This window comes from Podarcis vaucheri, assembly GCF_965113315.1.
Source record: "Podarcis vaucheri genome assembly, chromosome: 9".
NCBI classification, from domain to species: Eukaryota; Metazoa; Chordata; class Lepidosauria; order Squamata; family Lacertidae; genus Podarcis; species Podarcis vaucheri.
In genome coordinates, this window is record NC_138767.1 from 6,464,459 (window position 1) to 6,487,062 (window position 22,604).

The 22,604-nt window shown below is 43.5% G+C and overlaps 1 protein-coding gene across 2 annotated transcripts in view; it reads right to left on the reverse strand.

Moving 5' to 3' along the window:
• Window positions 1-22,604, reverse strand: part of PTPRA (protein tyrosine phosphatase receptor type A) — a 148,370-nt gene that overhangs the window by 39,281 nt on the left and 86,485 nt on the right. The window contains exons 3-5 of one of the 2 annotated variants that reach the window (XM_082236402.1): window positions 5,765-5,846; window positions 4,284-4,637; window positions 287-307 (exon numbers count right to left, since the gene is read on the reverse strand). In XM_082236402.1, coding sequence (XP_082092528.1) covers window positions 287-307; window positions 4,284-4,637; window positions 5,765-5,846 — 457 coding nt within the window. The remainder of the gene's footprint in view (window positions 1-286; window positions 308-4,283; window positions 4,638-5,764; window positions 5,847-22,604) is intronic. The other variant, XM_082236403.1, reaches the window with a different exon arrangement.

Consider the following 22,604-nt stretch of genomic DNA (forward strand, 5'->3'; position numbering starts at 1 on the left):
CACATTGGCTACAGACTGTGGTTAAGGACAAGAATGCTTAACCACAGTGCTGGGTTTGGACAACACATTAAGCCAAACACCTTGGCTTAGCTGCTATGCCACACCAAGCTAAAATGGCTGGGGAGGAGCAAAGTAGCTGTAATCTCATCCCTGGGAGCCAGCATGATAGTACCAAGCCAAAGTTTGGCTTAGCATTACGTGCAAACAACACAGTCATTGACACAGCATGGAAACCATTAGTTCAGTTGGGGGTGGGGGGAAGAAAGCTGTAGACAAATATGCTTACCTGAGTCTTTTGTTATCTCAGCTAAAAGCAGAATGCACACAGAGGAAGCATTAGTGAATAATCTTCAGAAAGCAACATCACCCCAAGTCTTTTATAGTTCCCTGCACCCAAAAGTAAATTTTGCTTCGTTTGGGGGGCGTTTCCTCATTTCAAAAACTGTCCTTCCATTGCCCAGACATAGGATGCTTAAATCTTTACATCAGGCAGAATGAAAGCCACCCTTATTATGGGAGTCACAAAAGGGGAATGTGTTGTTACCCTCAAATCCTACTGGTGGACTTTCTGTAAGCATCTGGTCACCATAAAAATAGGATGCTGGACTGGGTGGGACTTTTGCCTGGTATAGCATGGCTCTTGCCACATTCTTAACCACCCAATTCAGGCCACTCTTAAGGCCTCGTTTACATGAAGTTGCTTTTGAGGTGGCAAATCAAAAAGCTGATATTCTACAAGTAATTTCTGTGATTCAGCTGCAACAAGAAACAGGTGTGTGTACTAGCAAATATCTATTTGTGCAAGAAATGACCAAATGCACACACACTCCTACGACTTAATACCAACAACTTAACGTGATGTTATTAGCAGAATCTCATGGTTAAGTTTTTTCTTTTACTATTCTACTTAAGAAGGCAAGGGATTTGTGCGTATCTGTTGCATATCAGACTACTCAGCATGGAATTAAATCTCTGCACACAGAAAGTTTGCATGTCGGGGAGAAGGGACGTCTGACATGCAATTTTTTATGTTCGATGAACAAACCTGCAAATCCCTCCCTACACCCTTGTAGTAATGGAGTGGCCAGTAACAACTTTACCATTCAGTTCTGTTACCTGTATGAATTGATTCCAGCGAGCAGATTCTAAAGAGACACCAGCACCAAGTCTCCCACACCCATAGAACAAAGAACCCTGGGGAGCCAAACACACTCTTTCCCTGCAAAGCAATACACAGATACACACTTGCTTTGTGGTGGAGTCTTGTGCATTCTTTGCCTGGAATCAGCAGTGCATTCTCTGCTCAGTTGACTGCTTGTGCTTTGCTTCCTGGGAGTCCTTCCCTCATTCTTTTGAACATAATGAAGGACCATAAAGGGACCCCTGACCATTAGGTCCAGTCGTGGCCGACTCTGGGGTTGTGGTGCTCATCTTGCTTTATTGGCTGAGGGACCCGGCGTACAGCTTCCGGGTCATGTGGCCAGCATGACTAAGTCGCTTCTGGCAAACCAGAGAAGTGCACGGAAACGCCGTTTACCTTCCTGCCAGAGTGGTACCTATTTATCTACTTGCACTCTAACGTGCTTTCGAACTGCTAGGTTGGCAGGAGCAGGAACCGAGCAACGGAAGCTCAACCCCATCGCGGGGATTCAAACCGCCGACCTTCTGATCGGCAAGCCCTAGGCTCTGTGGTTTAACCGCTCAGTGCCACCCCCGTCCCTATGAAGGACCATAGCTCAGTAGTAATCGCTTTGCATCCAGAAGGTCCAAAATTCAATCCCCAGTATTTCCAGGAAGGGCCTAAACCCTGGGGAGTCACTGTAGACCAGAGTTTCCCAAACTTGGGTCTCCAGCTGTTTTTTTGGACTACAACTCTCATCATCCCTAGCTAGAAGCAGTGGTCAGGGATGATGGGAATTGTAGTCCAAAAAATAGCTAGAGACCAAAGTTTGGGAAACTCTGGTGTAGACAATCAGGAGCCAGGTGTTCCTAACTTGGGAGAACACACGTGCCTATTTCCTGCTAGCCTTTGTGGAGGTGGGTACCAGCTCAGTGCAGTGCTGTTTGCTCACATTCATGGCTTATGCTGCCCACCCAATGTTGCTAGGGGTGCTTCCTTGGCCCGGAAGAGTTGTGCTGGCCTACAGTCACTTTAAAAAAAAGAGGAAAGATGTATAGGAGAACTGGAGGCATCTGGGATTCCCACCTATTTAAGCACCTTCATGGCTTCTGAGCCTGAATCAGCTAAGGTGTTTGGGGAGGCATCAGATCTATAATCTATTTTCTCTCTTTTCTTGAAGGAGGTGAATCAGGAAGGGTGAGGGAGCCGCCACCAGGTAACCATTTGCCTCAGGCAGGGACTTTGCCTGATAGCTGTTTGTTTGCCTGCCTGCCTTTCCCTCCTGCTAGCCACCATCCCGTAATAACATTCTCCTTTCGCCCTCCATCAAGGATGGAGAGACCCGGATGCACAGGAGAAGAAAGGTGTGTGGGGGTGTGTGTCTGCCTGCAAATGTGAAAGGGACTTCTCAGCTCCAGGAGAAGTCTAGATAGGCACGGAAATCTGAAGGAGGTTGACAGGGCTGGGGGATGGAGAGAACTCTGGGTGGACAACAAAAATTGGATGGTGGGAGAGAAAAGAGAGAGAGAGAGATCTGCTCTGTTGCTAAGAGCTGCTGGTCTGGCAGAAGCCCCATTTGTTACCACCTTGGAGGAAGATGCTGTGCTTTTCTCCCTCCAACTGCACTTTGGCTAAGATTTAAAAGGGCCTTCTCTGGCTGTCTTTTTCCCATATCACATCTCTTTCTTGTCTTCCCAACTCCCCTATGTTTTCCGTGCCCTCATGATTCACCATCAGTCTTGGACCAAAAGTTCTTTTTCTCTTGCTAAGGATATAGATGGGGGGGGGTTGATGCAATTTGGCATATGCTTCTCATCAGATTTGGCGAGATGGCGTTTCTCTTTTCTTGTGTCAGATTATGTGAGTGAGCGACTGGGCCAGGATTCTAAGTGAGTCATGGCTAACTGGGGTTTCTTTAGCCAGTTGTGAATGTGGGGCTCTTGCCTTTTCCATGGAATCTGAGTAGAAGTCCAGTTCAGTAGAATTAAAACTGATTCTTTTGCATTGGCATAGTTTTTACATGGGTCCACACACACCCCAACCACCATCAAATCACAGATGTCATCTGCATCTCTGTGAATTGTACTGTAAAATAATCAAATTAGATTAAATAATCAGATCCAGCACTTTTCAGTGTCACCACGGCACAAAATCATGGATTGGAGGCAGCACTGACAAGCATGTACCTGTGAACTACAGGGAAAGCTTCACACAACAGGGAAAGCTTCACTTTGATTGCGGCCCTTTAGTTCATGTTAGTGACAGCAAAGCAGGAGTTGTATTCCGGATTAGCAAATCAGGTATAACGAGTGCAAGAATTTGCTAAATGCTATTGAGAACGGAGTATTTTTAAAAGAATTCAGTTTGAACTAATTGATCTAGAGTATGACAACAATTGTGAGTAGGGCTGGGTGATATCTCGATATATTGTCGAAAACTAGTTTGAAGTCCACATCGTGATGTCCATTTCATAATTTTTGATCTGGCAATATATTGGGAATCATGATGTGTGTATGTGTGTGCTATGCAAAAATCACAATGTGGGGGAAAACGTGAAGCCAGCCAGTGTTTCTCTTGATTCCTGCAGCCCCTGTTAACCCTTCTGGCTCAGCTCTCCCGCCTCCTGCAGCGAATCAGAAGAGCAGGTGCCAGGAAACACCGTGAAGCCAGCCAATGTCTCTACATCGTTCCATCCTTATTTTGGACATCATGATATATTGTGAAGTTTAGCTGGTGATATATCACAATATTGAAAACCATGTATAGTCCAGCCCTCATTGTGAAGGGGCAACTTTTAAGACAGTCCCAATCTCAAAAGATATTTAGCATTAACCCACCAAGTAGGTCTGGAGCAGTTTACACTAACTGTGGACCACACAAAAAAGTTGAAGGAATCAGAGGACTGGGTCCATTATCTAGTCTAATTTTTTTTACCCCTCACATTTTAGCATGTGTTCCCCTCACATTTTAGCATGCCATAAAGCAGTGACCCTAAGTGAATAAGATGACATGACACTAGAAAAACAACAACACCCAAACTAGAAATAGAGAGAGTAACTGAACAAGCCGCACACTACTCACAGAAGCTGCTAAACACACATAAGCTACCGGTCATAACATATGTATGGGAGCACAAATGAAATATAGCAAAGCTCTTCCGTACTTGAGGTGTCAAAGGCTTCTGGCGTAGTTACTGCTGTTGTGGTGTTGGCCTCTACAGTCACCAGATTTGAATTTCCAGCAGTCGTGTGTGGAACTGAAGGTGTGGCATTTGTCAAGAGGGAGGTGGACGCAGAAGTGGGCCCAGTCGCCTCCGTGCCTGGAGAGCTGACCATCGTGGCAGGCAGGAAGTCTGTGGCTGTAGGAGGAGGAGTAGTACGGTTTGGTGCCATGGCAGGAGACGCTGCTTGAGAAGGAGCCTGGCTACTGGTGGGGCTTGTGGGCTTCCCGCTAGCTGGTTGCGTCTTGGCAGTTTTCATGGAACTTGTGAGCAAGGAAGAACCCGTTGAAGGGAGCACTAGAAGTAAAAGAACAAAAGGGAAATTGGCAGGATATGTTGCTCCCCACACCTGATCTTGCACACACAGACATGAGCGCCAGGTTTTTCTCCACGAGTAGCAGGGCCTCCCAGTTTAAGAATGAGATTTATTTCATCCAAAATTAACAAATCTAAACCTACGAGCCTAATAAATATTCGCAGAAGACAGCATGCAAACTGTTAGTACTACGTTGCCCTTTATGGATATTGGAAGATACTTTCCAAGGATCGTTCTATTGTATTTTGGCTGCTCAATCCCTCCACACAAACCCCCAACAACACACACCCTCTCTCCCCGGCCCTCGGTATCTTTCATTCCGCATCTAGAACTGTTACCCTTATTATAAAGTGTTGCACAGAACTACATAATAGAGCTCCCTTTCCCCCTATCTTTGGAAAGCTGCTCAGACTGATGCCAAAGTTCTAGCAGTCTTGTTTACTTAAGACACCAAACCAATGACTGCTTAAAAAATATGCAGGCTTCGATCTGGAGAAGAACCGGTGGAAGGGGATGACAGGTGCTTCTGTCCAATTTTTGACAGCCACTCTCCCCACCCCAGCCCACCCCATTTATCATCTTAGACTGCAGTGCTGGAAGTTTTGTTACTTACAGTGTTAGAAACCAAGATATGAAAGCTAGGAGCTACATGGCACCTTAAACCTAGGTTATGGGCGCAACAACGGAATGTCTAGGCACGCTGTTTTAATTACAAGAATACAAAGCTGAAAATGAATGAACTGCAGCTAAAATATTATGCTCATTTTTCCTTCCCCTGCCCACCACCCTAATATTTTTAAGAGGGTCTCTTCGCCAGTTTTCAGGAAAGTGGGGAGGCAGAAAAAGGTGCTCCTTTCCTTCCACTCTGCAGTTTTAATCTAAAATCTTAGGCGCAGTACTGCACCCAGAGCTCAGAAACTGCTCGCGCTAATGAAATTCCCTGTCACAAAATGTGCCTAGACCAATGGGAATTTTCGAACACTGATTACTTAAAACACATTTTTAAAATTTGAACATTTACTAAGTTATGTCTGCAACAGGAAGGTGGTCATGCCCATTCCCCCTTGATATGTTCAGTGATTAAACTGAAAATGACATAATGCTTTACCTGTGGTCATGTTGGCTGCTGCTCCCAGGAATGTCAGGCAGCTGCTGAGCAGGATGACAAGGAAGCATGAACCCATGTTGGCCTGAGAGGTGAGGAAGAGAAACAAAACAGATGGGCTTCATTAACAACCCAGTTTGCATTGCCAGCATTTCACCTACCATCAGAAGTACCTAAGCATTGACACCTGTCACACTTTTGGAAGGGAGCCAAGAGAGATCTTTATAAGAAGCAGTGTCTCTGTTATGTGCCAGGGAATTGCAACATTCAGAACTAGCACATTTATAGGGCAGAAAATGAGACACGAGGTACAACCCAGGAAATCCTCAGTTCAATTTGCTCCTTAGCCATGAACTTATTGGACGGCTTTTTAAGGAAGGTACAGTGGTGCCTCGCAAGACGAAATTAATCCGTTCCGCAAGTCTCTTCGTCTAGCGGTTTTTTCATCTTGCGAAGCAACCCTATTAGCGGCTTAGCGGATTAGTGCTATTAGCAGTTTAGCGGCTATTAAAGGCTTAGCGGATTAGCAGCTAAAAGGCTATTAGCGGCTTAGAAAAAGGGGGGGAGCGGAAAAAAATCGGAACACTTGCAAGACGTTTTCATCTTGCAAAGCAAGCCCATAGGGAAAATCGTCTTGCGAAGCAGCTCAAAAACGGAAAACCCTTTCGTCTAGCGGGTTTTCCGTCTTGCGAGGCATTCGTCTTGCGGGGCACCACTGTATTAAGACTCAGAACCTCCTACCTCTAAATACAATTAACAACAACAACAATGACACCTTACTATATAGAACCAAAGCAGACTCTTAAGAGTCCCTCACCAAAACAAAGCTTTCTTTTGGCTTTCAGTAAGATAGGGATGACAACCAACAAGGCAAGTTTCATAACACTGTAGGCCATTTGGTTTCGTAATAAGCTCTTTCACCAATTCCTCTTTGGAGACTTTCCTGCAGGGTCAACCGCTGCAACGCCAAAGCAGCACATCTGTGCTTACAACTTGGCCGACTCTCTTGCAATGGCTTCTGTTACCGTACCCAGTTTCTATCTGCTTCAGCCCAGGCCCTTCCCAACCTCTGGATGCACAGACAAGAATGAAGTCATAGAAGTCCTGAACACACCACCCAAATCCTCCCAGCTACAGACAGCTTTGACTATCTGCAGGGAGATCTGGAGGCCCAAACGAGATGCAGTGCTAAATACATAAATGAAGAATGCACCCAGCAAGGAGGGGAGGTTTTATCCTTCCATCCACACACAGCTCCAAATGAAATGCCCCCTCCCAAAGACAGCTTTTCTCCCCTAAGAATAACAGTGGTGCAAGAAAGGGAGGGATTTTTGTTAGAACCAAGGCGGGGGAAGTAAAGTTGTGCCTCCCCTCCCTGCACACTGCAGTCTTGGATAAAGATTGGTCCCTCCTGTGCCCAATATTAAATTTAGAAAAATAACCACCCTGACATGTCTTGTAATGACTGATTCAGCATCACATCCATTTTGGCCCTTATAGTCAACTAGGTCAAGAATCCTTTGGACCAAAGAGGGAAGCATGAGCCCTAAAAGCACCAAGTCCCACACATAGAGAATTGGCCATGGAATGTCTTCAAAACTCGTTTGCCCAGCATGTTAAGTCCCTGAGAAGTGCCTCTTGGGTCTCTGGAGATCTGGGATGACTTCAAAGAGTTTACACCTATATATACAGGCACAGGAGTGAAACACCCTGTTGGCAAACAGGGTGAAACAGATCTGCTGGGTGCCTGAAGTGCAGTGTGGAAAGCTAATTCATAGATGTTCAAAGTACAGCCAGTGCAAGCCAGACGTTACAAATATTGTACATTGACACATGAAGGTCTGAGAGTTCAGAATCTAGTGGTTTTTCTATGCTACAGCAGCAGCAAGAATTCTCATCGCAAAGCATTGGAAGACACAAGACCTACCCACCTTGGAAGAATGGCAGATGCAACTAGTAGACTACATGGAGATGGCGGAAATGACTGGCAGAATCTGAGATCAGGGAGAAGAGTTGGTGGAAGAAGACTGGAGGAAATTTAAAATGTATTTGCAGAAATATTGTAAATTTTTGAATGTTGAGGACATTGAAATGAATTGCAGGGGTTTTAGCAACAAGGTAAAATGCAAGATTGGATTAATAAATAGATAGACTAACAGGACATGGATTTGCTGAACTAACTTTTAAAAGGGATACAAAAATGGGAGACGCGAGGGAGTCAGGAAAATAAGTTAATCAAAGAGGAGAAATTACGAAAGAAATAATTTTTGTCTTTTTATATGTGCTTTTTTCTTTTCTTTTTTGTGTTCAATGTCTGTATTTCTGTACTTTGTAATTTTGTATCTTTTTCGTTTTTTGTATTTTTCTAAACTTTTTTATGGATAAAACCTAATAAAATATTATTAAAAAACAAAACAGAATCTAGTGGTTTTTCTGCAAGAATCCTTGCATCACCTAATGATTACTTTTTCAGATTTTAGGATGTGTATTTTTTCTCTCTGAAGATTATTTTCATTTATAGTTCCCACCTGTTGTATCAGAGGTTCTATGCTTTCAAATAATAAAAAAGTGGTGTAGCTTTCTCCAACTTTAAAATACCATCATATGGGACCACTACAGTCACTGGACTATTTCCTGCTGCAGCTGAAAGCATAGTAGCCTCTGTTGGGGGAAAACCAGTGACTACAATTTTGAAACGTCTTTTTTTTAAAGCCGTTTCTCTCTTACATGTATGCAAACATGCTCAAGGTATGCAATGGATTCTGGGCTGTGATGCTGGCTTGCTTCCCTAAGAAAAGTGTGGATCTTGGGTTTTAATCTCGTGAGCATGGTAGCACACACTAGCAATCACTGTTTAAGTAGGAATAATTCAAGGGTGACTGACCAAGACAGCAATTAAGACAGCCTCCCCCTAACTAGTGTTTTCCAGATATTTTGGACTACAATGTCTATCAGTCCTAGCCAGCACAGCTTGAGGAAGGTTGGAACAGAATGTGGAGTTCTTTATTTGTGTAGACAACAGTTATTTCAAGATAGTATCCCCAAGATAGCAGCCTTGAGGCCATGAATTTCAATTCTTTATTCTAGCGTAAACAGATACTCATTTTCCCAGTTTCTGGCATTAGCACAAAAAGAAATCCTTGCTCCAACAGCACTCCCACTGCAAATCTGGTTGTCACTTGGGGAGAGGGGAGGAAGAAGTTGTAAAAAACAACAACCACAACAACTATCTATATATCACCTAGAGATCTCTCACAAGGTTTTATAAAAGGTAGTATGACTACATGTGGGTTGTGCATCAGTGTGGAAATTAAGTATCTAAATCACTTTAGACCAGAGACAAAAATGGGGAGCAAGTATTCCAATCCTGATCATCACCATATGATAACTTAGAGCAGAGATGGGGAACCTGTGGCCCTCCAAATATTGTTGGACTACAAACCCCATCATTCCTCACTACAGGCCATGCTGGCTAGGGCTGAGTTGGTCCCAGCATCATCTGGAGGGCAACTTGTTCCCCTGCCCTAATTTAGAGCTATATGGATTTTCAAGACAAGGAGTTCTAGAGCTACCTTGCTTTAAAAGTGCACAGCACTTGCCTTGCATGTTTGGGTCTGTGCCAGAATGGAGTTATCATTTAAAAAAACATGAAAAAAACCAAAAGCCTACCCCATAAATGGACACTGAAGGATAAATAAAGCAAGTTACTGAAAATGATAGTGAAATACTTATACTGAAGCCATACATAAGATAAACACTACTTTCCTCCAACTGCCCTCTCAGACATCTAGGCAGAGTCATCTCTCTCTTTCTCTGAAATACTCCTTAAAACCCACTCTTTCTGTGAAGCCTTTCACTTGACCCTTATCCTCACCACCAATGGAGCAAACCTAAAGTATGCAAAACCAAGTTTTTGTGTTTTCATTCCCTACTACCCTTGCCTTCCTCTGTAGTCTTCTATACTGTTGAAATGCAGGTTGCCAGCTTCTCTGGGCAAAGTCCCCTTATTTTGCTTATGTTCAGGGAGAAACTGTTATTAGCAACAGCTGCATTTTTCCTTTGCCATATGCAACCATCAGTATAGATTGTGGGCATGAAGATTTTGATTCACATTGGTAAAGAACGAACACCAGGGCCTAATATTCTCTTCACAAAGAGAGAGGACTACCATTTTCATCGCATGGATACACTCCAAACAGTTTGGATTGCTAAACAGTGCCAACTAGTAGCAAATCTGTTTCAAACGAATACAGATTTTTAGCAGGGCTGCAAATATCCTGGGTTTCTAGGAATATGACAGCAAGGACTTTATATTAAAAAACAACAAATTGTCCTTATGCAGGGCTGGAATCAGGGGCTTGTAAGATTTTTCCAGTGGTCCTTGCAAGTGTCCTTCAGCATGCCAGAAACCATTAGGACAGCCTCTACGTCACAGAATGGTTTTATGCTCTCCATAGCAAAGAAAGAAAATCCTACTTTCACTTGGGAGTTTGACTGTTTCGAAAGAAGGGAGGGGAGGCATGCCAGCAAGTTTCCCTTTCCCTTTGAGAACCAAGAAATCAGAAAACTGAGCAGAGTGGCTCAAGTCCCTCTTTGTCCGGCAAGTTAGCTAGCATAGCTCTGACGTGATTTAAAATTACATCAGTTTTAAGACACAGCTGCCTGCTCCTACAGCCCTCTCAGCAGTAACATTTTAAGAATCGACTGTCTCCTTTGGTAGAAATTACTCAAGGTGGGGGTAAAGCAGATGTTTTGGAGGTGGGGGAAGGATGATCAGTTCAGAAGAGGAATCTGCATGCACACACTTTTCCAGAGATCTGGCTAGGATCGTAAGATTGGAGCTGAAGCTCAAGCCAACCCCGGAAATAATATGTTATGGATATCAGAGGGCTTCTTGACAAATATCAGGTGGGAACCAACAGCATCTGACAATACGGACTTATTGATAAAGATGAGCTCCAGGGGCTGCAGGTGTTATCATGTCAAGCAAAAAGGGCCCACACACCCTCTCAACATTGTTTAATTTAGAGAACAAGATGGAAGTCACTTTATCACAGCAAAGATGTTTGCTAGTCAAAGCTTCTCTCAAATCACCTAACGCTGCAAAATAAATTGACAGCAGTATCTTAAAAGTAAAGGGGGTGCCAGGAAACTGGGGGTTATGTTCACATGTGGTGGAGCGTGTAAATATGTACAATTTTTTGGGTAAAGGGTGTTTAAGGAGGTAACAGAAATCACTGGGTTAAAGCTGACCAAAAGTCCAGAGGTAGCATTATTATCAATTTACGATGGGGTGGAAGGTTCGTAGGCTATGAAGGACTTGCTCACAAATTCATTGGCAGTTGCACAAATTATAATAGCTAGGAAGTGGAAGGGGCAAGGTGAATATAAAATAGAAGAATGGTATAAAGAGGTGTGGGGTATAGCTTTTAATGATAAATTAACATGTGGGGAATATGCAGGAGAAATGATTTTGAGGAGATATGGAAGGTGTTTGTAGAATTTGTACAGTGGTACCTCGGGTTAATAACTTTTTATTTTATTTATAAATAATTTTTATTGAATGATTTTATGTTACAAAAAACAATACAGCCATACTACCACTAAATATAATTAAGAAATAAAAATTACATACATCAATATTTAGTTTATTTGTTATTTACCGTCTTATTTCCTCCCAAACATTGCATACAAAAACACTTATATGTGCAGACGCCCACACTTGCACACAAAATAATAATAATGAAAGTAAATATTTTCCCCGTTTAACTTCCAAAATCTTTTCTTCAACTTTGACTTCCTGTCAAGTCCCTTTGCATATATTTTATCTTACATTTGAATGTACACAATAAACCTTTCTATATAATTTTTCCAATGCATTCTGAAAACATAATAAATCCTTAATTGTTGTCCACCTCCTTTTAGTTCCTTCAGTTCCTCGGGTTAAGAACTTAATTCGTTCCGGAGGTCTGTTCTTAACCTGAAACTGTTCTTAACCTGAGGTACCACTTTAGCTAATGGGGCCTCCCGCTGCCGCCGCACCGCCGTTGTGTGATTTCTGTTCTCAACCTGAAACAAAGTTCTTAACCCGAGGTACTATTTCTGGGTTATTGGAGTCTGTAACCTGAAGTGTCTTTAATCTGAGGTACCACTGTACTGTTAAAATGGAAAGGGGTCAAACCATTGCAAGAGGTGTTGGAATTTTGGGAGGCTGGATAGTTGCAATGGAATGGTATTGTGGGTGGGTTATTCTTATTTATTTATGATTATTACTTTGTCAAAATAAAAATAATAAAATAAATGTTTGGTGTGGATACAAAAAAAGAAGTTACAGTGGTGCCTCGCAAGACGAAAAGAATCCGTTCTGTGATTCTCTTCGTCGAGCGGTTTTTTCGTCTTGCGAAGCAAGCCCATTGACGGATTAGCGCTATTAGCGGCTTATCTGCTGATCGGATCAGCTGATAAGCGGTTTAGCGGCTTAGAAAAGGGGGGGAGGAAAAAAACCAGCAGGAACTCGCAAGACCTTTTTGTCTTGCGAAGCAAGCCCATAGGAGATTCGTTTTGCGAAGCACCTCCAAAACGGAAAACTCTTTCGTCTAGCGAGTTTTCCGTCTTGCGAGGCATTCGTCTTGCGGGGCACCACTGTATGTCTTAAGTCTTATTATGGCTCCCTCCCCTGTGCACACGCCTCCCATACAGATACAGAAACTGAGGGGAAATGCTTGTAATGTTATCAGCATACACACAGCTGTTGGCTAGATGCAGCATCCTGCGCACTTCACAGAAAAAACACACATACCCTGACATCATGCCTCTGGTTTCACACAAGGCGGAGGGGGAGGGAGGAGCAGGAAGGAAAAATGTATTACACCACAATCATTTTTGCAAAGAACTCAATAATAGGCATCAGCAATACTGTACAAGGAGAAACAAATGGGAAGTATTGGAGTTTGGTTCTTTAAAAAGAGTCGCTAGGCTAACTGGATGTGACCTTCTTTGACCTGGAAATCCTATCAGCTGTTTCCACATGACATTGTCCCTCCAGGTTAAGACCATGCACTCTGCAGGTGCTCAGAACACTCAGTTTGTACCCATGTTCAAACATATTTTGAAACACCTTTTCGTGTAGTCAGATATGGGATAAAGCAGTCCATGCTAAGCTGGTTCCAGAGTACACAAAACACAGCAGTTGGTAATCCTCACCATATATCATTGCTTAGAATGTAGGCAAGTATCTGGCTTACAAAGACTTATTCTGGCATTAGGTAGACACTCAGAGGTTTACTGCTGTAACGAGAGCAAAGTAAGTTGGTGAAGCAACTGCATCTTAGTCCCTTGAGGCAGCAGTTTACATTAACTACAGAGAATTTATGCAGTGCTTGCAAGTGCTTCATATGATTCTCACAAGAACTGTGTAAGGTAGATCATTTTTACTCCTTGAAGAAAGGGGAAGGGCTGAGAGAGGTGAGGTCATTGCAAAGACTTTCTGTGCACAGAGAACGCCTTACCACACCAAGCCATCTGCCGTGGGACCCCTGCACATTGCAGAGGATTCTGCAGCATGTCCTAGGGTGCTGGTCAGATCCATGGGTCTTTGCTATCCCATTATGTGCTACAAAAGCACATCCTCGAGCATTTGCCCATTTGGAGGCGCAGTTTGCACCCACAGCAAAGGCGGCATTTTTCCATCTCCGCCGTATTAAGCAGTTGGCCCCTTACCTTTCTCGCCCTGACCTAGCCACTGTGATCCATGCGACGGTCACCTCCAGGCTTGATTATTGTAACTCGCTCTACGCGGGGCTGCCCTTGAAGCTGACCCAGAAACTCCAGCGGGTGCAGAATGCCACTGCGAGGCTCCCTACGGGGTCCTTGCGATGGGATCACATTCATCCAGTGCTTTACCAACTGCACTGGCTCCCGGTGGAGTACAGGGTCAGGTTTAAGGTGCTGGTTTTGACTTTTAAAGCCCTATGCGGCCTAGGACCCACATACCCACGGGACCACCTCTCCTGGTATGCCCCACGGAGGCTCTGGCCGGGGAGGGCGGAGTATAAATAAAAATTATTATTATTATTATTATTATTATTATTATTGGCTGTGCACTGCACAATGAAAACCAGCAGTGGTTGAGGGGCAAGGTTCCTCTCCGCAATCTCTTATAAGTTCCAAAGAACCCCAGTTTGGAAGGCACTATGATTAAGTTTTGTAATTAGGACACTCAACCTGAAAGTAAATGGAACTTTTCCAAAGTCAAACCTGCTCATTATGTTTACAGTTTTAAAATCTACTCTCGTGAGAGTTGTGTCCATTACACTGTCTTCTTGCACCCTCTGTCAATTACTCTGAAAGGCACATTACATCAAGACAAATCTGCTTAAGGTAACCCAGGTAAGTTTCATGGCTGAGTGGGATCTGACCCAAACCTATGCCAAATCTTTTGCTTAAAAACAGAAAGGTGCGTTTCTAGTACTCGGAATTATGCAGGCTAAATTGAAAATGTGATAGTAAAAAAACAAAAACAAAAAACCACTGAAGATTAGGCCCACACTAAAATTAAGATGTGACTACGATGGCTGAAAAGTATGAGCTACATGCCATTAACTCATATGAACTGCTCTGGGCTTTCATTAAGCATATGATGCTCTGCACCCGTCTTTTTCTTTTCCATTTGCCTATCAACTCACCCCTTCCAAATTCCTTTCTAACACATCAGGAAGCAAGCACACTGCATTGCTTGCCAATTCATTTCTGGACACAGTTCCAGCTGCTGTTCGTTACTGTATTGATATTTATTTATTTACCAGAGTTTCAATACCACCTTCATTAACGCAAAAATATCATGGTGACTAACAATATAAAGCCAACAATAGCATTCCATCAATAAAACAAATGCAGAATACATTATAAATCAACAGATCAGATTACTGCATCAACATGGATCATTCCTCAGAGAAAGTCTGGGTGGAACAGATATGTTTTAAGTAGCCAGCTAAATGCCAGTACTTTAGGGGCCGGGATTTCATTTTTTTAATATGTTTTACTTCAATTCTTTGTTCTGTTTTTGATATTACCTATTGCTAATGTAGGTTTCATTTTGTGAGCTAGTACTTCCAGTTGGAGAGGGAAATGAGATATAAATCTCTGTATAAATTGAATAGGCAGAATAGCCTAGCTTCTCTCAAGACAAAGCAAAAGTTTCTCCTGCCTCTCCCAACACACGGGACTCTGTGAAAAAGAAATGTTTTATTGTTAATCCTTTAGTGTATTTTTCTGTGCACTGAAATGGATTGGTGCCAAAGTCCCACTTGGGTCTCTGTGGCTTAGAGCTAGCCTTTGATGTGTTGCCAATAATCATCCTTTAACTCCCCTGACCCACTTTCTGTAGTTAAACAGAAAGGATGAGTCATCACGACACTCTCCAGCTCTTGGAAAAAACCAAAACTAGGAGAAAACATACAAATTACCTCCCAATATTTCCAGACATTCTGCATGTATACTCAAGGTTGAAACCTATGCTGGCTTGTGTTTCATTTTAAATACAAAGAGCTTTCTAAATAGACGGACCACCAATGGCTATGAACGTCTGCACCTGTAGCCAATCCACTTTAGATACCCAAGATTTAGTTACCAACCACCTGCACATTTACACTCATTTTCTAAACAGCCACTTGCCTACGGCAAATAAGAATTGCCTCCAGGTGACCAGGCAGGGAAGTGTTTGTAAAAGCGGAACAGACATCCTCATTTGTGCTTTCGGACTGTTGGTGCATCACAAACGGCTTGCTTTAATATGCATGGGCGGGAGGTTGTGGTACATGTTGTGGATTTTAATTAGAAAGCTCTCCTACGCCAACAGAATTCAGAAAAATAAAAGGGCACGTTTTCTCTCCTTGCTGGGAAAGAAACAGAAACACAATATAGCCAATGTAACCCAACTGTTAAAATCTGTCAGCTCCTGTCAGGGAACTGACATCAGAGCAACAGGAGAAGGAGAGGCTCCCCGATTCTGCAGGAGAAGGTACCAGCACCAGGGGGAGACGCAGCTTGGTAGAGGGGGAAGGAAATCGGCGTAACACCAAGGATCCAGGAGGGCAAATGGGGGGAGCGGGGGAAGAGCTCCGGGATTCTTCCTTGGAAGTCAGTGAGGAGAGCCCTGGTCCTCCACTACCCACGCCCTCCCTGCGCAGGAGACTTCCGCGCAATGAGAGACGGAGACGATTGGGTGTCAAACAGCTTTTATGCTGGCAAAGGTTTAAGAAACGCCCACAGACAGATTCTGCTAGCGACTGAGGCAGCCACGCTGAGATGGGCTGTGCAGTCAAAACGGTTTAAACTATGCAACCAAGCTTCCAAACGGGAAGGTTTACGCATGAGTAACTCCCAACCACTACAGCTCCACACCCTGAATAAAGGACATTGTGCATACAACCTCCGAAAGCCTTTGACAGCTTGAACCGCAGAATTATTTCATGGTTGGCAGGGGAAAGCTGTTAAGATATCATACTGCAGGGGTAGCCAATATGGTGCCATCCAGATATTGATGAACTACAACTCCCATCAGGCCCAGAACACATAACCAATGGTCAGGGATGATAGGAGTTGTAGTTCAACAACATCTGAAAGGCACCACGTCTACCATCCCTGTTCTAAAACCTTCAGATGGGGGAGGGAGTTTCTTAACTACTGACACATCATGGCAGCTCACCCCGAGCCTCACTCACTGTACTTTGATGATGGTACAGACCACTGGCAATGGTTTTGGATCCCAAGGAAAGGGAGCAAGCCCACCAAACCATCCACAGCCCTGAAGCCATAAAGAGAAGGAAAGACTAAGCACAAGACAAGGTCCCTCAGCAGTTTCAGGTCCAAGATCCCTCCCCCCTTCAGTCAAAAGAAAATCACAGAGAAAAGAGGAATAAAATATCACTCTTTGCCGTGGTATACTTCCTCCCCAACCTGAATGGGTGGTCCCCAACATGCTTATGTATATTTAAATCACAGCTTTTAAAATAAAAACGCTGTGCTCATTTTGCAAACTGCAATACGAATGATTGCTCGTATTAGAAGACATTTGCTTTTAAGTCAAATGATGCTTAATTGTGGCTCTAAAGATCTATCCTGAACATGTCTCATAATGGGAAGAAGTTTACATTTAACTCAGCGACGAACATCAGTGCCTTGGTAATCTCAGTTTTGTTGCCACAGCAACACTCTCTCTCTCTCTCTCTATATATATATATAAAATGTAACTGCTATGATGATACTGGGAAATCAGTAATAAGATCAGGTCAAGTCACAGGTGGCCCAAAAGCAAAACAATTTTAATATTTGAGCTAGAAGATCCATATGGGACACCCAGGAATGCTGGAAATATAACTGATAAACCAAATAATGGATAATTTGCTGCCTGTTAATGGTATTCCAAGATCTGACTAGTGGCAAAGCTGACCCCAGTTCCCATTGTTTTCTGCCAGGGGTGCCAACTTGAATAAAATATTGGGGGGCGGGCAGGTAAGCCACACCCTGCATTATTGATCACATAATGTGGTGAATGCACACCATTTGAATGGCAATGCCTATCAACTTTGGGTAGGCCCAGGCCCCTCAATTTTTTTTGGGGGGGAAGGGTCTTTGACCCCAAAAAGTTGGTTCCTATGGTTTCAGCCTACCAAGACAAACAATTTTAATATGTAACTTTATTATGTATCATTGTTTTTAAATTGCTGGTCATACTTAAAGATTTTATGTTAGCTTGTTTTTAATGTTTGCTTTTCTCAGTAGTTTTAATGAATGTTTTAGATAGCTCCTTGTTAAACTACTAAGAGGTCTTCTGACAAATGAGAGATAAATTGATTTTGTTAATAAAAATAAATAAAACCAAGAGGAGGATACAGAAAGGAGCAGCAAACCAGGATCCATGGGCTGAACTCTTGAGGGTAGGGTACAATCACTTCCCACAGACTGCCTGCTCTTACACAAATGATTTATAAGACTATTCTCCTCTGAATACTGAATGAACATAGAACTTGACTTGTGGTGTCAAATCACTCTGTATTAAAGAAGGTATTCTCTTCTGTCTCACAAAATCAGAGAATCATAGAGTTATATTTTTTGCTGGTGCACAGTACTATTTCTAAATTCATTTTTTAAAATGAGAGGACTTGAAGGAACCACAAAACATGTGTACAGATATTGATGCATTCTAAACATAGGCAGAAAGTGATTAGCACCTAAAGTGAAATATGTGGTGTATGGATTACATGGCAGTGCAGGATACCAATAGAATACAATTAGCCTCATAAATGAGTTTTTCTGCAAGCAATTATTTGAAGATTGAGGTTAGTTTGGTACTCTTTGATAATCAGGGTCCCCATTAATAATAATAATAATAATAATAATAATAATAATAATAATAATTTATTATTTGTACCCCGCCCATCTGGCTGGGTTTCCCCAGCCACTCTGGGCGGCTTCCACAGAAACCAAAAAACACTAAAATATCATACATTAAAAGCTTCCCTGAATAGGGCCGCCTTAAGATGTCTTCTGAATGTCAGGTAGTTGTCAATCACCTTGACATCCAATGGGAGGGCATTCCACAGGGCGGGCGCCACCACCGAAAAGGCCCTCTGCCTGGTTCCCTGTAGCTTCGCTTCTCGCAATGAGGGAACCGCCAGAAGGCCCTCGGCGCTGGACCTCAGTGTCCGGGCAGAACGATGGGGGTGGAGACGCTCCTTCAGGTATCAACTCCCCTCTGTGCTCAACTGCTGACCCAGCTGGTAGCTGTATTGGATTTGAATTGTTTTATACATTTGCTGTTGCTATTTCAAGCTATTTTTATACATATAGTCATGTTTTTAGAAATGTTTTATATATGCAACTGTTTGTATATATTTAACTATTTTATATATGCTTTTATTACATTGGGCGGGATTCACCTAACAAATCCAGTCAGCCCAAGCCCTGTGTGGAGCTTGACCAATTAGGCTTCACTCCTCTCCCCTTGTGTCTCCCCCAAAATTAGCTTGGGGTGTCAGGAGAACCACCAAAACTTTTTTGTGTGGGGAAGGAGGGGGGACTGTTCTGCCTGCCAAGCTACAATGCTTGCGCTGATGGGACACGCATCATAAAACAACGTTGAATTCCACCCACTGTAAATTGTTTTTGGATGTCTAATGGGAAGAGATTCATAAATGAAATGATTAAATATAACAACAATTATATGTTTTTTACTATGTTTTATATATGCTGTAAGCCACCTAGAGTGGCTGAGGAAACCCACTCAGATGGGTGGGGTGTAAATAAAACTGTTGTTGTTGTTGTTGTTGTTGTTAACCTCTGTGACACTGCTCTAAAGCCTGGTTAGACCCAGTCCCTTTCAGCTATTATGTTTGCATTTGCCCCCCTTCAATTCTGAATCAACAGACCATAGCAGTAGTGAAACGAAGCACTATTGGCAATGCCCAGTCGAAGGAGTACAGTTGCCTGGAAGAGATCTGGTGGAACGCTCTGTCACAAGAGACTAGGGCCCTGTGGGACTTGACATCTTTCCGCAGGGCCTGCAAGACAGAGCTGTTCCATCAGGCCTTTGGCCAAGGCACAGTCTGACCCCCTCCTTTGGTAATCCTCACAGAACTCTAGCCCAACGGTTGCCATGAATTTGATTTTGAATTGATTTTAAAATGAATTGATTTTAGAATGTTGTGTTACTTTTGTTGTTGTTGGCCGCTCTGAGCCTGGCTTCGGCTGGGGAGGGTTAGGGGAGATAAATAAAAATTTATTATTGAAGTGGTGCCCCGCAAGACGAATGCCTCGCAAGATGGAAAACTCGCTAGACGAAAGAGTTTTCCGTTTTGGAGGTGCTTCGCAAAACGAATCTCCTATGGGCTTGCTTCGCAAGACGACAATGTCTTGCGAGTTCCTGCTGTTTTTTTTCCTCCCCCCCCTTTTCTAAGCCGCTAAGCCGCTTATCAGCTGATCCGATCAGCAGATAAGCCGCTAAAAGCCGCTAATAGCGCTAATCCGTCAATGGGCTTGCTTCGCAAGACGGAAAAACCGCTAGACGAAGAGAATCACAGAACGGATTCTTTTCGTCTTGTGAGGCACCACTGTATTATTTTTTATTATTATATATGTCTTAGATCAGTGCTACTCAATGAAGCAACCCATGGATCAGTGCCAGTCAATGAACCATCAGTTGCTGGATCCGAGCAACCCCACAGCCCAGGCTGGATGGGGCACTTCAGGAACAAAATACTGTATGGTACTGGTCCCTAGCATTGTGTGTTTGTGTGTGTGTGTGTGTGTGTGTGTGTGTGTGTGTGTGTGTGTAAATTGCCAGTCCAGCAATCAGATAGCGTGAGAAGCACAGTCTTGGGTAACCTGGCTTCAAGTTGTTTCAGCGCTTTAAATGCTAAAAACAAAACCAACCGAGTACGCTGAGGTTTCCATGGGAGAAAACTTCAAGGCTCTTTTCTAAATTCTGTCTCTCTGCTTGGAGAAGGGCAGCCGTGCCAGTGTTTATGGAATGATTAGACTGTTCCTCAGATGACAAAGACACACACATTCAAAATCTCCAAGAACTTTCTCCCTTTCAGGACTGAACCGCGGCTTACAGTAGCAGTTCGGGGGAGAGGAGGAGAAATGGACAAAAACAGAAAACAAGGCAGGTTTGGACAATGCTGCCCATTGAAAGTGGGAGGAAATGAAAAAAACATCATATGATGAGAAAGAGGTTAAAATGCCCAGCACCACTTTAAACAGGGTGCCTTTTAGAAAGCCATAAAAAGCACAAACTCATGGGAACCTTCTGTGGAACCCAAAGTAACTATTCCGTTACCGGCTGACAGCCAGAGGATTTGCTATTAACGGAATCAATCAGCACTCTTACCTATTGGAAGGAAACAGCACATATTAAGGTTACCAATTAGACAAAATACTTATCAAAAGCCGGACTTTGCTATGTAATTCAAATAAACTGGAGAAGTGCAACATCAGAAGTCTGTTTCACCCTTAATACCCACAGCAGTGGTTTTCAAACTATGGGCGGGGTATAAATAATAAATTATTATTATTATTATTATTATTATTATTATTATTATTATTAGGAGTTTCTCAATGAGAATTCCAGGGTGGGAGGGAATGTCAAGCTTCCTATCTTTCCTGCAATGCACATACGCAACATGGCATGCAAAGGTTTTGCATTAACTTAGCTGGTGCAAAAAATACGTCTCAGAACACACTGGCATTACTCAGGAAATGAGTAGCAGTGGAAAGGGTTACTTGAGGGTGGACAGTCTGAAATAACTGCTGGCCTACGGAGTCATCTGTATTGCTACAGGTTTGGGGGACCAGAGCTGCAAGCCACCCACGATTCCTGAACTTGTTAAAAGTTAGAATTGATAAAGGTTTGACTAAAACAGTGCCAAACACTGCGGGATAACAAGCCATGCCAGCTTGACATGGCTAGCGGGGAAATAAGCTATTAAGAAACAAAGGCTGAAATGGGCAGTTCAAACAGAAGACACTGCTGGGCACAGAGGAAGAGGTTGCCAGGGTTACAGTGCGCCGTGATGCAAACGGAAGGGGAGGTCAAGTTTTGGCAAGGGTTTTTGGAAAGATGGAGGGGCACAGAAGCCAGGTGGGCTGGCTGGAGCAGGCTGCTACAAAGAAGCTCTGAACCATGCTGGCTGCGGCTTGAAGCCAAGGCTCAGGGCAATGCTGGCTGCCTGTTTGGCGAGGTTGCTGCTGCACTTATGGCAGAAGCTGGCTTCTCTTGGACTATATCTTCTCTTGAAGATGTATCTTTTGCTACCATGCTACTGGGCAAAGCACTAGATTCACCCCGGCAGCACAGCAGCAAAAAAAAGACATGTACCTGTACACCCCTCTCCTTCAATTAAAGGTAAAGGTAGAGGGACCCCAGACCATTAGGTCCAGTCATGAACGACTCTGGGGTTGCGGCGCTCATCTCGCTTTATTGGCAGAGGGAGCTTCCCACGTCATGTGGCCAGCATGACTAAGCCGCTTCTGGCAGACCAGAGCAGCGCACGGAAATGCCATTTACCTTCCTGCCGGAGCGGTACCAATTTATCTACTTGCACTTTGATGTGCTTTCAAACTGCTAGGTTGGCAGGAGCTGGGACCAAGCAACGGGAGCTCACCCTGTCGCGGGGATTTGACCCGCCGACTTTCCGATCGGCAAGTCCTAGGTTTAACCCACAGCACCACCCGCGTCCCAAGGTTGTACACATGTGTGAATAAAACCATATGTCATAAAGACACCACAGCCCCGATGTGACTCATTCCAAAGAAAACACAAGTGCCTGAGTTAAGTTCCAAGACCCCGGCATTTCACACTGCTCCGTGCCTTCAGTTATGCTGCTTGTTTATGTTTGCAAACAGACAATCCCTCTCAAGACTCACTTACATAGCAAAGTCCCGTCTGCATTCCCATCTTTCCTGCTTCTCCATTGTATTCTGCTGCACCCATTTCCATCTCCACTCTTCCTCAGCCCTCTCTTCAGGTGTTCCAAAGAGGTGACAGTAAACACATGTGGGGGAAGCAACCCCATCCTCATGGAAATAAGTTTGAAAATGACAGTGGTGGTGGAGTTGGCATGCTTGTCCCCAGTGCCCCCTTCCTTATGTGTTTACGGGTCCCTAAAGTTTCGTTTGGATGTACAGGCCCATATAGAATTCTTTGTGATAAGGAATGCCTCCTAATTTTCCTCCACACTTTTCATTCTTATGAGCTATTAACAAGTATAAATGGTTAAAATAATGCTTGAATCTACAAGGATGTGTAAGCAGAGCTTAGAATGGCATCATTCTCTCTGATTGG